At 38.4% G+C, this 14584-nt stretch overlaps 1 protein-coding gene across 11 annotated transcripts in view; it reads right to left on the bottom strand.

Moving 5' to 3' along the window:
- The window catches only part of SMAP1 (small ArfGAP 1), a 193409-nt gene that overhangs the window by 85716 nt on the left and 93109 nt on the right, over positions 1–14584 (bottom strand). For all 11 annotated transcript variants that reach the window (XM_016955787.2, XM_016955788.3, XM_016955790.3 and 8 more), the window contains one exon: positions 2031–2106. In XM_016955787.2, coding sequence (XP_016811276.1) covers positions 2031–2106 — 76 coding nt within the window. The remainder of the gene's footprint in view (positions 1–2030; positions 2107–14584) is intronic.

Below are 14584 nucleotides of genomic sequence, written 5' to 3'. Positions count from 1 at the left end.
TACCATTATTACACCTTGAAGGGGGAAAAAAACCCAACTCAGTAACAGCTACCATCCCAAAATAAAACCATCTTACACATTACCATGTAAAAATAATTTCCTAATTATTGCTAAGAAAAGAAACATAATACAAATATAATTTTTAAAATTATATTTTAAAAGTGTTTAATATGAAACAGTATGTTCCCTAAAATAAACTAAAATGATTTCTTAACATTTCATATGAAAATACATTACACTTTTAAGTTAGTCCTTTCCCCCATCAATGCTTACAGAGGCCTTAATTTTATAGACATTATAAATATTCTCAATACTGTCAATTTTTAATCAACCCTTCAACAGATTTCCTCACATCCACTGTAAATGCAGCTCCAATGCTACACACAAGGATATCTTTGCTCTAAAATACACACTAATGATACTTGAAAACTTAATTTTTTTTTTTTTTGACACAGAATCTTACTCTGTTGCCCAGACTGGAGTGCAGTGGCTCAATCTCAGCTCACCGAAACCTCTGCCTCCTGGATGCAAGCAATTCTGCCTCAGCCTCCCAAGTGGCTGGGATTACAGGCATGCACCACTGGGCCCAGCTAATTTTTGTATTTTTAGTAGAGACGGGGTTTCACCATGTTGGCCAGGCTGGTCTCAAATCCACCTGACTCAGCCTCCCAAAGTGCTGGGATTACAGGCGTAAGCCACCATGCCCAGTCGAAAAAAAAATAAAATTTTTTTTTAATAAAAAGAGATAGGGTCTCACTATGTTGCCCAGCAGCCTGGTCTTGAACTCCTGGGTTCAAATGATCCTACCACCTTGGCCTCCCAAAGTGCTGGGATTACAGGCATGAGCTACCATATTGAGCTGATACTTAAAAACTTTTTTAACAAGATTTTTTTATGGCCAAAGATAGCATATTAAAATATCCTAACTTTATTAGGATTTTACTGAATTTTTAATATATTGCTTCTCCATATGGGCCAAATAGGAAACCAGTTTGTATGAAAAATGAGATGAATCTATTTCCATAGTATCTAAATTGCTTGACAGATGACTTCACCAAAAGATTAACTGGTTTATAGCTTATCAATCTAGCAATCAAAGTCCAAAAATGATTTCAACAATAAAGGCAATTAGCCTTAGACTATAATTAACTTGGATGAGAAAATTTTTAAAAAACTAAAAAGAAACAGCTGATAAAACATAACAGTCCTGTGTCATTTAACAATTGGGATACATTCTGAGAAACATATCATTACATGACAGCATCATCGTGCAAACATAATCGAGTGCGCTCATACAAACCTAGATGGTACAACCTACTACATACTTAGGTAATATGGTAACATCTATTACTCCCAGGCTACAAACCTGTACTGCATGTTACTATAGTGAATACTGTAGGCAATTCTAACACAATGGTAAGTATCTGTGTACGCAGATATATCTAAACATAGAGTACAGTAAAAATAAGGGATTATAAACTTATAGGACCAACGTTGTATATACAGTCTGTCATTGACTGAAACGTTGTTATGGGTACCTGATGGTATTTGATTACTACTGTAAAGACTTAACTATTAGGAGTATCAAAATGCTTGCTAATAACAAATGTAAATGCCATCTTTTAATATATTCCTGGGCTACTGGTTTCATTTCTCAATGGACCAACCAAAGAAAGCCCTTAGAGGAAGACATATTTGCCTTTTTTCTTTTTCATACATTTCTAGAATCTAGGGGAAAAAATTTCTCTCCCACCATTTTCAATTAGTGGTTCTAGCTTTTTTGCAAATTTCAAAAATTAACTTAATTAAATGCCATGTAAGTGGTTATTAGATTTAGAATATGCTCCTTTCTAAATCAAGACTTCTGCTCTGCAAGAGCTCAACATTATATAACCAAAAAAGTTCCAATATTCAAATGTAAATATATACAACTAGTATGTTTTCACAATAAATAAATTAAGCTGTATTGCATGTTAAAAGTTTGAGATCTAGTCAACAAACAATTGATGAGAGATGAAGGTTTTACTTACATTTGTAATAGCTATGGCATTTTTATCGTAGTATTTCTTCTTTTCATATTTATCTCTGATGAAAAATTCCACTGCTCTGAAAACAGATAACTTAAGGAAAAGCATGAATTCAGTGATATGTACACTTCCCTTTATTCGCTCCACTCCACAAAGTTGGGACTCTAAATTTAATTTTCCTACTCCTCAATCTGTGCTCTCTTTCACATTATTTCTGCAACTACATTCTGTAAACTACTTTTCTTTCTCTTAAAGAAGTCTACCTCTTTCAGGAAATTTTCTCACTGAACAAAACTCATCCAAACTAATTCTAGAAAGAAAAGTAAATGACAATTCTTAATTCCTACATCACCACCACCACTATCAATGCATCACCACACTTTAAATTCAATTCAGGTTCATTTGGGGTTTTTGGTATAAGAAATTAACATCTATGCAAGTACCCACACTGAGCCAGACATCCTATACTATATATGCTGTACATACTTTGGGTCCTTTAATTCCTCCCATACCCCACGAATGTGCATATTATTAGTTCCATATCATAGATGAAGAAACAGCAACTTGGAAAGATTAAGCACTTGTGATTCCAATATCTATGTTCTTTTCCACTATATATGCTGTCTCTGGGCACATCATATAGGATTCCACATGTATTAGAAGAACAGTGGCCAATTTTATCCTTGCAAAGTTGAGAAATGGAAAAGTCAAGATGATAAAGCCAACGTTAGTCTTCTTTAAATTCTTGAAGTTGTCTGGACTCATCTTACCTGTTAATAGAGTGAGTAGTTTATACTGGGATTGAGTGTTTAGAGTTACGTGACATCGATAACTTCTCTTGCCACTCATCATATTCCACTGAAACGGAAATTCTTAAAGGGGTTCTTAACCTCTTTAGTGACATGAGCTCCTCTGGAACTCAGGTAAAGCCTGAAGACTCCTTTCTGATAATTCTTTTCAATGCATAAAACACACATAATTACAGAAAAAAACCCAATTACACTGAAATATAGTATCTCTGTGGATCCCCCAAGTTAAGGGGATCATTCTAGTCAAAAGAAAAGTTACCTGGGCGGTAATACAATACAGTTTCAGTCAATAACCATTCATAAAAAATTTTTAAAAAGCCTTTTAAAATGACAGTTGAGGCAACAGGTAATAGAAAGGGATGACAGACCACACAACACGTCCCAGAATAATGTTGTTTTCTTACAACACTGATGAAACAAAAAATTTATTTCTACCCGAGCCACTGTCTGTGTAGACTTTCCAAATTTTCCCCTACCTACTTGGGTTTTCTATGGGTACTCAAGCTTCATCTCATATCCCCAAGATATGCACATCAGGTTATTTCACATGTATAAATGGCCCAGTATGAGTGAATGTGGGTGTATGTAAGTGCATCCTGCAATAGAACAGTGCCCTGTCCAAGGTTGGTTCCCAGCTTGTGCCCTGAGCAGACGGGACAGCTCCAGCCACCAGCAACCCTAACCTGGAGTAAGCAGGTTGAAAAGTGAATGAATAGTTCTTTGGAGCCAAGATGGCCGAATAGGAACAGCTCCGGTCTACAGCTCCCAGCGTGAGCGACGCAGAAGACGGGTGATTTCTGCATTTCCATCTGAGGTACCGGGTTCATCTCACTAGGGAGTACCAGACAGTGGGCACAGGACAGTGGGTGCAGCACACCGTGGGCGAGCGGAAGCAGGGAGAGGCATTGCCTCACTCGGGAAGCGCAAAGGGTCAGGGAGTTCCCTTTCCTAGTCAAAGAAAGGGGTGACAGACAGCACCTGGAAAATCGGGTCACTGCCACCCCAATACCGCGCTTTTCCGACGGGCTTAAAAAACGGCGCACCAGGAGATTATATCCCACACCTGGCTCGGAGGGTCCTACGCCCCCGGAGTCTTGCTGATTGCTAGCACAGCAGTCTGAGACCAAACTGCAAGGCGGCAGGGAGGCTGGGGGAGGGGCACCCGCCATTCCCCAGGCTTGCCTAGGTAAACAAAGCAGCCTGGAAGCTCCAACTGGGTGGAGCCCACCACAGCTCAAGGAGGCCTGCCTGCCTCTGTAGGCTCCATCTCTGGGGGCAGAGCACAGACAAACAAAAAGACAGCAGTAACCTCTGCAGACTTAAACATCCCTGTCTGACAGCTTTGAAGAGAACAGTGGTGCTCCCAGCACACAGCTGGAGATCTGAGAATGGGCAGACTGCTTCCTCAAGTGGGTCCCTGACCCCTGACCTCTGAGCAGCCTAACTGGGAGGCACCCCCCAGTAGGGGCAGACTGTCACCTCACACGGCCGGGTACTCCTCTGAGACAAAACTTCCAGAGGAACGATCAGGCAGCAGCATTCATGGTTCACGAAAATCCGCTGTCCTGTAGCCACCGCTGCTGGTACCCAGGCAAACAGGGTCTGGAGTGGACCTCCAGCAAACTCCAACAGACCTGCAGCTGAGGGTCCTGTCTGTTAGAAGGAAAACTAACAAACAGAAAGGACATCCACACCAAAAACCCATCTGTACATCACCATCATCAAAGACCAAAAGTAGATAAAACCACAAAGATGGGGAAAAAACAGAGCAGAAAAACTGGAAACTCTAAAAAGCAGAGCACCTCTCGTCCTCCAAAGGAACACAGCTCCTCATCAGCAATGGAACAATGGTGGACAGAGAATGACTTTGACAAGTTGAGAGAAAAAGGCTTCAGATGATCAAACTACTCCGAGCAACAAGAGGAAATTCAAACCAAAGGCAAAGAAGTTGAAAACTTTGAAAAAAATTCAGACGAATGTAGAACTAGAATAACCAATACAGAGAAGTGCTTAAAGGAGTTCATGGAGCTGAAAGCCAAGGCTCAAGAACTACATGAAGAATGCAGAAACCTCAGGAGCCAATGCGATCAACTGGAAGAAAGGGTATCAGTGATGGAAGACGAAATGAATGAAATGAAGCGAGAAGGGAAGTTTAGAGAAAAAAGAATAAAAAGAAACGAACAAAGTCTCCAAGAAATATGGGACTATGTGAAAAGACGAAATCTACGTCTGATTGATCTACCTGAAAGTGACGGGGAGAATGGAACCAACGTCGAAAACACTCTGCAGGATATTATCCAGGAGAACTTCCCCAATCTAGCAAGGAAAGCCAACATTCAGATGCAGGAAATACAGAGAACGCCACAAAGATACTCCTCGAGAAGAGCAACTCCAAGACACATAATTGTCAGATTCACCAAAGTTGAAATGAAGGAAAAAATGTTAAGGGCAGCCAGAGAGAAAGGTCGGGTTACCCACAAAGGGATGCCCATCAGACTAACAGCCGATCTCTCGGGAGAAACTCTACAAGCCAGAAGAGAGTGGGGGCCAATATTCAACATTCTTAAAAGAATTTTCAAGCCAGAATTTCATATCCAGCCAAACTAAGCTTCATAAGTGAAGGAGAAATAAAATCCTTTACAGACAAGCAAATGCTGAGAGATTTTCTCACCACCAGGCCTGCCCTAAGAGAGCTCCTGAAGGAAGCACTAAACATGGAAAGGAACAACCGGTACCAGCCACTGCAAAAACATGCCAAATTGTAAAGACCTTCAAGGCTAGGAAGAAACTGCATCAAATAACGAGCAAAATAACCAGCTAACATCACAATGACAGGATCAAATTAACACATAACAATATTAACTTTAAATGTAAATGGGCTAAATGCTCCAATTAAAAGACACAGACTGGCAAAATGGATAAAGAGTAAAGACGCATCAGTGTGCTGTATTCAGGAAACCATCTCACATGCAGAGACACACATAGGCTCAATATAAAGGGATGGAGGAAGATCTACCAAGCAAATGGAAAACAAAAAAAGGCAGGGGTTGCAATCCTAGTCTCTGATAAAACAGACTTCAAACCAACAAAGATCAAAAGAGACAAAGAAGGCCATTACATAATGGTAAAGGGATCAATTCAACAAGAAGAGCTAACTATCCTAAATATATATGCACCCAATAAAGGAGCACCCAGATTCATAAAGCAAGTCCTGAGTGACCTACAAAAAGACTTAGACTCCCACACAATAATAATGGGAGACTTTAACACCCCACTGTCAACATTAGACAGATCAACGAGACAGAAAGTTAACAAGGATACCCAGGAATAGAACTCAGCTCTGCACCAAGCGGACCTAATAGACATCTACAGACCTCTCCACCCCAAATCAACAGAATATACATTTTTTTCAGCACCACACCACACCTATTCCCAAATTGACCACATAGTTGGAAGTAAAGCTCTCCTCAGCAAATGTAAAAGATCAGAAATTATAACGAACTGTCTCTCAGACCACAGTGCAATCAAACTAGAACTCAGGATAAAAAAACTCACTCAAAACCGCTCAGCTTCATGGAAACTGAACAACCTGCTCCTGAATGACTACTGGGTACATAATGAAATGAGGGCAGAAATAAAGATGTTCTTTGAAACCAACAAGAACAAAGACACAACATACCAGAATCTCTGGGACACATTCAAAGCAGTGTGTAGAGGGAAATTTATAGCACTAAATGCCCACAAGAGAAAGCAGGAAAGATCCAAAAGTGACATCGTAATATCACAATTAAAAGAACTAGAAAAGCAAGAGCAAACACATTCAAAAGCTAGCAGAGGGCAAGAAATAACTAAAATCAGAGCAGAACTGAAGGAAATAGAGACACAAAAAACCCTTCAAAAAATCAATGAATCCAGGAGCTGGTTTTTTGAAAAGATCAACAAAATTGATAGACCACTAGCAAGACTAATCAAGAAGAAAAGAGAGAAGAATCAAATAGACGCAATAAAAAACAATAAAGGGGATATCACCACCGATCCCACAGAAATACAAACTACCATCGGAGAATACGACAAACACCTCTACGCCAATGAACTAGATAATCTAGAAGAAATTGATAAATTCCTCGACACATACACCCTCCCAAGACTAAACCAGGGAGAAGTTGACTCTCTGAATAGACCAATAACAGGAGCTGAAATTGTGGCAATAATCAATAGCTTACCAACCAAAAAGAGTCCAGGACCAGATGGATTCACAGCCAAATTCTACCAGAGGTACAAGGAGGAACTGGTACCATTCCTTCCGAAACTATTCCAATCAATAGAAAAAGAGGGAATCCTCCCTAACTCATTTTATGAGGCCAGCATCATCCTGATACCAAAGCCGGGCAGAGACACAACCAAAAAAGAGAATTTTAGACCAATCTCCTTGATGGACATTGATGCAAAAATCCTCAATAAAATACTGGCAAACCGAATCCAGCAGCACATCAAAAAGCTTAACCACCATGATCAAGTGGGCTTCATCCCTGGGATGCAAGGCTGGTTCAATATACACAAATCAATAAATGTAACCCAGAATATAAACAGAACCAAAGACAAAAACCACATGATTATCTCAATAGATGCAGAAAAGGCCTTTGACAAAATTCAACAACCCTTCATGCTAAAAACTCTCAATAAATTAGGTATTGGTGGGACGTATCTCAAAATAATAAGAGCTATCTATGACAAACCCACAGCCAATATCATACTGAATGGGCAAAAACTGGAAGCATTCCCTTTGAAAACGGGCACAAGACAGGGATGCCCTCTCTCACCACTCCTATTCAACATAGTGTTGGAAGTTCTGGCCAGGGCAATTAGGCAGGAGAAGGAAATAAAGGGTATTCAATTAGTAAAAGAGGAAGTCAAATTGTCCCTGTTTGCAGATGACATGATTGTATATCTAGAAAACCCCATTGTCTCAGCCCAAAATCTCCTTAAGCTGATAGGCAACTTCAGCAAAGTCTCAGGATACAAAATCAATGTACAAAAATCACAAGCATTCTTATACACCAATAATAGACAAACAGAGAGCCAAATCATGAGTGAACTCCCATGCACAATTGCTTCAAAGAGAATAAAATACCTGGGAATCCAACTTACAAGGGACGTGAAGGACCTCTTCAAGGAGAACTACAAACCACAGCTCAGTGAAATAAAAGAGGATGCAAACAAATGGAAGAACATTCCATGCTCATGGGTAGGAAGAGTCAATATCATGAAAATGGCCATACTGCCCAAGGTAATTTATAGATTCAATGCCATCCCCATCAAGCTACCAATGACTTTCTTCACAGAATTGGAAAAAACTACTTTAAAGTTCATATGGAACCAAAAAAGAGCCCGCGTCGCCAAGTCAATCCTAAGCCAAAAGAACAAAGCTGGAGGCATCACGCTACCTGACTTCAAACTATACTACAAGGCTACAGTAACCAAAACAGCATGGTACTGGTACCAAAACAGAGATCTAGATCAATGGAACAGAACAGAGCCCTCAGAAATAACGCTGCCTATCTACAACTATCTGATCTTTGACAAACCTGAGAAAAACAAGCAATGGGGAAAGGATTCCCTATTTAATAAATGATGCTGGGAAAACTGGCTAGCCATATGTAGAAAGCTGAAACTGGATCCCTTCCTTACACCTTATACAAAAATTAATTCAAGATGGATTAAAGACTTAAACATTAAACCTAAAACCATAAAAGCCCTGGAAGAAAACCTAGGCATTACCATTCAGGACATAGGCATGGGCAAGGACTTCATGTCTAAAACACCAAGAGCAATGGCAACAAAAGCCAAAATTGACAAATGGGATCTAATTAAATTAAAGAGCTTCTGCACAGCAAAAGAAACTACCATCACAGTGAACAGGCAACCTACAAAATGGGAGAAAATTTTTGCAACCTATTCATCTGACAAAGGGCTAATAACCAGAATCTACAATGAACTCAAACAAATTTACAAGAAAAAAACAAACCACCCCATCAAAAAGTGGGCAAAGGACAGGAACAGACACTTCTCAAAAGAAGACATTTATGCAGCCAAAAAACACACGAAAAAATGCTCACCATCACTGCCTGTCAGTGAAATGCAAATCAAAACCACAATGAGATATCATCTCACACCAGTTAGAATGGCGATCATTAAAAAGTCAGGAAACAACAGGTGCTGGAGAGGATGTGGAGAAATAGGAACACTTTTACACTGTTGGTGGGAATGTAAACTAGTTCAACCATTGTGGAAGTCAGTGTGGCGATTCCTCAGGGATCTAGAACTAGAAATACCATTTGACCCAGCCATCCCATTACTGGGTATGTACCCAAAGGATTATAAATCATGCTGCTATAAAGACACATGCACATGTATGTTTATTGTGGCACTATTCACAATAGCAAAGACTTGGAACCAACCCAAATGTCCAACAACGATAGACTGGGTTAAGAAAATGTGGCGCATATACACCATGGAATACTATGCAGCCATAAAAAATGATGAGTTCATGTCCTTTGTAGGGACATGGATGAAATTGGAAATCATCATTCTCAGTAAACTATCGCAAGAACAAAAAACCAAACACTGCATATTCTCACTCATAGGTGGGAATTGAACAATGAGAACACATGGACACAGGAAGGGGAACATCACACTCTGGGGACTGTTGTGGGGTGGGGGGAGGGGAGAGGGATAGCTTTAGGAGATATACCTAATGCTAAATGACGAGTTAATGGGTGCAGCACACCAACATGGCACATGTATACATATGTAACAAACCTGCACGTTGTGCACATGTGCCCTAAAACTTAAAGTAAAATAATAATAAAATAAAAATAAAAATAAATAAAAAATAAAAAAAGAAAAGTGAATGAATAAATACAAATTATTGTAAAATAAAAATTTGTCAAGTATAGAATCATACAAATGCACAATAAATAAATGATGTGGTAAGAAAGTGCTCAGGAAGCCCATCATATTTGTTGTTTTTCAACTTCATGATGGTAGGAGGTGCTCAATACAATTTTTGCTTTACAAACATTTATTCCTTGATTTGACCCACCACCACTATGACTATCACTCACAGATTCACTAAAAATTGGGTAAATAATTATCTCACTTTTTTTTACTAGTCTTCCTTAAATGTATGTATATACTCACATTTATTTCAAACTTTGGTATTAGACATGTTATGGGTCTTTATTTAGAAATGTCATATATTTGTGACCAGAAATATGCCATAGGAACTTAACTTTTGTTTATATCAACTAGCCTAGGGTAAAACCGGTTTCATTATATGTCATTTTGCTTAAAGTCGTGGTTTCTAAGAACCTATCAAAGACATTAAGTGAGGCTCTATATGGTGGATATGAAAAGAATTGGGGCATTATGAAAGCACTCACAGTGGGCCAGGGACGCAAGCTGGACAGAAAATCTAAACATTCCATTTATTAAGAGGAATAATTGGACACTGTTTATAAAGACGAGTTTTCTGGCTGGGCAAAATGGCTCTTGCCTGTAATCCCAGCACTTTTGGAGGCCCAGGTGGGCTGGTCGCTTGAGCCGAGGAGCTCAAGACCAGCCTGGCAACATGGCAAAATTCCATCTCTACAAAAAAATACAAAAATCAGCTGGGTGTGGTAGTGGTGTGCCTGTAGTCCCAAATACTCAGGACGCTGAGGTGGAAGGATCACCTGAGCCTGGAAAGTCAGGGCTGCAGTGAACTATGATCGGACCACTGCATTCCAGCCTGGGCAATGGAGTGAGACCCTGTCAAAAAAAAAAAAAACACTTGAAAGTAAAACTACTCCTTTATCCATGGGCTGCAGAACAGATGTTGTATTGACAGGCATGAAACAACATGTTTGTATATCTCCATCAGAGCTCTTGGGTTACTAGGAGCATTGTCAATGAACAGTAATACTTTGAAAAAAATTATTTCTTTCTGAGCAGCAGGTCTCAACGGTGGACTTAATGTATTCAGTAAACCATGCTGTAAACAGATGTGCTGTCACCCAGGCTCTGTTGTTCCACTTAGACAGCACAGGCAGAATAGATGTAGCTTAATTCTTAAGGGCCGTAGGATTTTCAAAATAGTAAATAAACATTAGCTTCAACTTAAAGTCACCAGCTGCATTTTCCTAACAAGAAAGTCAGCCTGTCTTGAAGCGTTGAAGCCAGGCATTGACTTCACTTCTCCAGTATGAATGTCCTCGATGGCATCTTCTTCCAACAGAAGGCTGTTTAGTCTCCACTGAAAATGTGTTGTTTAGTGTAGTCACCTTCATCAATTATCTTAGTTACATCTTCTGGATAACTTGCTCTTTCACCTTGATTTTTATGTTCTGCAGATGGCTTCTTTTCTTAAACTTCATGAACCAGGCTGGGAACAGTGGCTCATATGTGTAATTCTAGCACTTTGAGAGGGTAAGGCAGGAGGATTACTTAAGCCTGGGAGTTGAAGAACAGCCTGGGCAATATAGCAAGCCCATCTTTACGAAAAAAAAAAAAAAATTAGCTGGGCATGGTAGTGTGCATGTGTAGTTCCAGCTACTCAGGAGGCTGAGGCAGAACGATCGCTTGAGCCCAGGACACAGAGGCTGCAGTGAGTTGACTGCCCCACTGCATTCCAGCCTGGGCGACACAGTGAGAACCTGTCAAAACAACAGACAAAACAAAAACACAAACTCATGACTCAACCTATGCTAGCTTCAAACTTTTCATCTGAGGCTTCCTCATCACTCTCAGCCTTCACAGAATTGAAGAGAGTTAAAGCTTTGTTAAGGATTAGGCTTTGGCTTAAGGAAATGTTGTGGCTGGTTTGAACTTCTATCCAAACCACTCCAACTTTCTCCATATCAGCAAAAAGGCTGTTTTGCTTTTTTATTATTCCTGTGTTTACTAGAGTAGCACTTTTTAATTTCCTTCAAGAATTTTTCCTTTGCATTCACAACTTGACTATTTGGTGCAACAGACCTAGCTTTCAGCCTATTTTTGCTTTCCACATGCCTTCCTCACTAGCTTAATCCTTTCTATTATCGCTTTTTGATTTAAAATGAGCAAGGTGAGACTCTTTCTTTTACTAGAACACTTGGAAGTTACTGTAGGTGTTAATGTTGTATCACAGAATACGGAGTGCAGAGGAAAAGAAAGGGAAAAGCTGATCAGTGTAGTCAGAATGCAAACTTTTATAAATTAATTAAAAACATGCATTTATGTTATAATTTTGTTATAACATTTGCCACCTTACACTGGTGCAGTTCCCAGTGCCCTGAAACAATTACAACAGTAACATTAAAGATCACTGATGACAGATCACCATAAAGATATACTACTAATAAAAAAGCTTGAAATATTCCAAGAACTACCAAAGTGTGACATGGAGACCCAAAGTAAACATGTGTTGTTGGAAAATATGGCTCCAACAGACTTGCTTTGCATAGGGTTGCCACAACATTCAATACGTAAAAAAAAAAAAAAAAAAAGTAATATCTGTACAGTGCAAATAAAGCAACATGCAATAAAACAAGGTATTCCTATGTAGAATACTACGATGGTTTTACAAATACTGAGTTTGCGAAAGTTAACTATGTTAAGTATACAATCTTCTGGAGTTGAATACAATACTAACATCTGGTAAAATTGTATGTTGCTGTGAATTTTCCAAAATAACATGTATCTGTGAAATCTTAATTTATATTTAATGTATTTTATATAAATAATTCAAATGCATTGAGAGTCTCACTTCTGTTTACAATAAGAAATCCTTTCAGAACTTATCTCTAAGAAGTATACATTTTTTAAAAATTATAAGAAGCCAAAGTTGGTATGTTTGGTACATAGTGTTTTTCAAAGATATAAAAATAAAACATTAGGGTAGAAGAACTTACTAGAACCTTCCTAATTATTAACGTAAGATCACTTTTTATACTTTTTAAAAGGCAATCCAAGTACACTACAAAGTGAATTTTTAAATTCCATGGAGTCACCCAAGGAAGAAATCTAGTTTGGAAAACATGCTATATCTTTGGTTGCTCTCAGTTCCTATGTGCCTCCTACTGCAAGAATGTCTCACACAGTCCTTGTATATTTTTGTACAAGGTCCCAAATGCAAGCCAATTCTGTACTGTTAGTTCACCTAAAGAAACAGTTATTTATCCCAGGGGTTGGCAAACTTTTCCTTAAAGGCCCAGAAAGTAAATGTTTTAGGCTTTGTGGGACAGTTGGTCTATGTTTCAATCACTCAACTGTCCCTTCATAGCTCTCCAAAGCGACCACAGAACATTCATAAATGAATGTACATGGCTGGGTTCTAATAAAACCTTATTTACAAAAACAGGCAGCTAGCTCATGGGCCTGTAGTTACTGATTCCTGAATTCTATTCAGTACGAGAGGGCAAAGAACAGCCAAATGGATTATTAGGGGGACATGTGTCTGTAAACTGTCATCATAAACAATCTAAAGATTTTCGAAGGAAATTTTTACCATAGTTTTGCATTATATGTTGACATTCTCAAAGAAGATAGTCTCCAATGTACAGCCTCATTTCCAGTACAGGTAGGCACTTATTATTACACCGGCAGTTATTGTGACCTTTAAGTTAGCTGATCTATTGAACCTATACCTAGATATGTAAAAAAGATAGTAATACTCACCTCACAAGGTTGACAAGAGTTTGAAGATTAAGATATACATAAAGCACTTAGTAGAGTATCTAACAATAAGAATTTAATGTATGCATTTAGTTTTATTTTTATATACTTTGGTGCCTCGGTTTCATCACCTTTAAAATGGGGATAATACCAGTATCATCTCATAGGATTATTATAAGAATTAAATAAGTCAATAGTATCTAAACAACTAAAATAGTAGATGGTACATAGTGTTATTTAAGTTTTAGCTCTTATTATTAACAAAGGTATTCTGATAGGCAAATCACTTAAAAGATAGGGTCCATGGTAGCAAGAGGAAACAGAATTACTGTATTGAGGGCTAAGATAGCTTGCATACCATCAAGTTTAAACAGATGAGTAAATGAGAAACGACAACAAAAGAACCAATGAATCTGGAGATCAGGAACTATTTATCTTCATTTTACAGTCTCCAGAAGTCATTTGAGATATAAGGACTTAGTTATACTGACACAGATCAATAATACAACCCAAAAAATTAGAAACAGAACAATAATATTTTCAGGGAGTCAGATAAGAAATACATTATAATAATAACAGTTCAAGTTTTAATTTGGGAATTACTTAGTAAACAATATCAAACTATCCCAGAATCTTCCCCATGCCTACAGTTATAAAGCACTCAGTACAGCACCCCTAATTCTCCCTGTCCCCAAAACTAACAATTGGTACTATACAAGCCTAGAAAAATTTCAACATTATTATACGCTTTATCTTTTAACATGTATTTATAGATTTTAAGATTTTTTTCTTTTCTTTAAAAATATACCATTTGAAAGACAACTAAATTAATATCTACTCCCAAAGAAGAAAATCTTCCAGTTTCAGACACACAGCACTGACAGCAGTAAAACTTTGAAAAGCTCAAAGGAGAACTGCTGATTAGCTTTGGTACACAATAGATCTCATGGAACTGAAGTAATTAAAGTTTTTTAGATAAGACAAAATATCCTAATAATGAAAAGCTTAATGTAAAGCTTTATCATTTGTCATGCACTAGGACATGCAGCCTATAAT

The sequence above is a fragment of the Pan troglodytes genome, chromosome 5 (assembly GCF_028858775.2).
Source record: "Pan troglodytes isolate AG18354 chromosome 5, NHGRI_mPanTro3-v2.0_pri, whole genome shotgun sequence".
Classification (NCBI taxonomy): Eukaryota; Metazoa; Chordata; class Mammalia; order Primates; family Hominidae; genus Pan; species Pan troglodytes.
The sequence above is the reverse complement of the archived record's forward strand: the minus strand, read 5'-3'. Positions and strand labels throughout refer to the sequence as shown.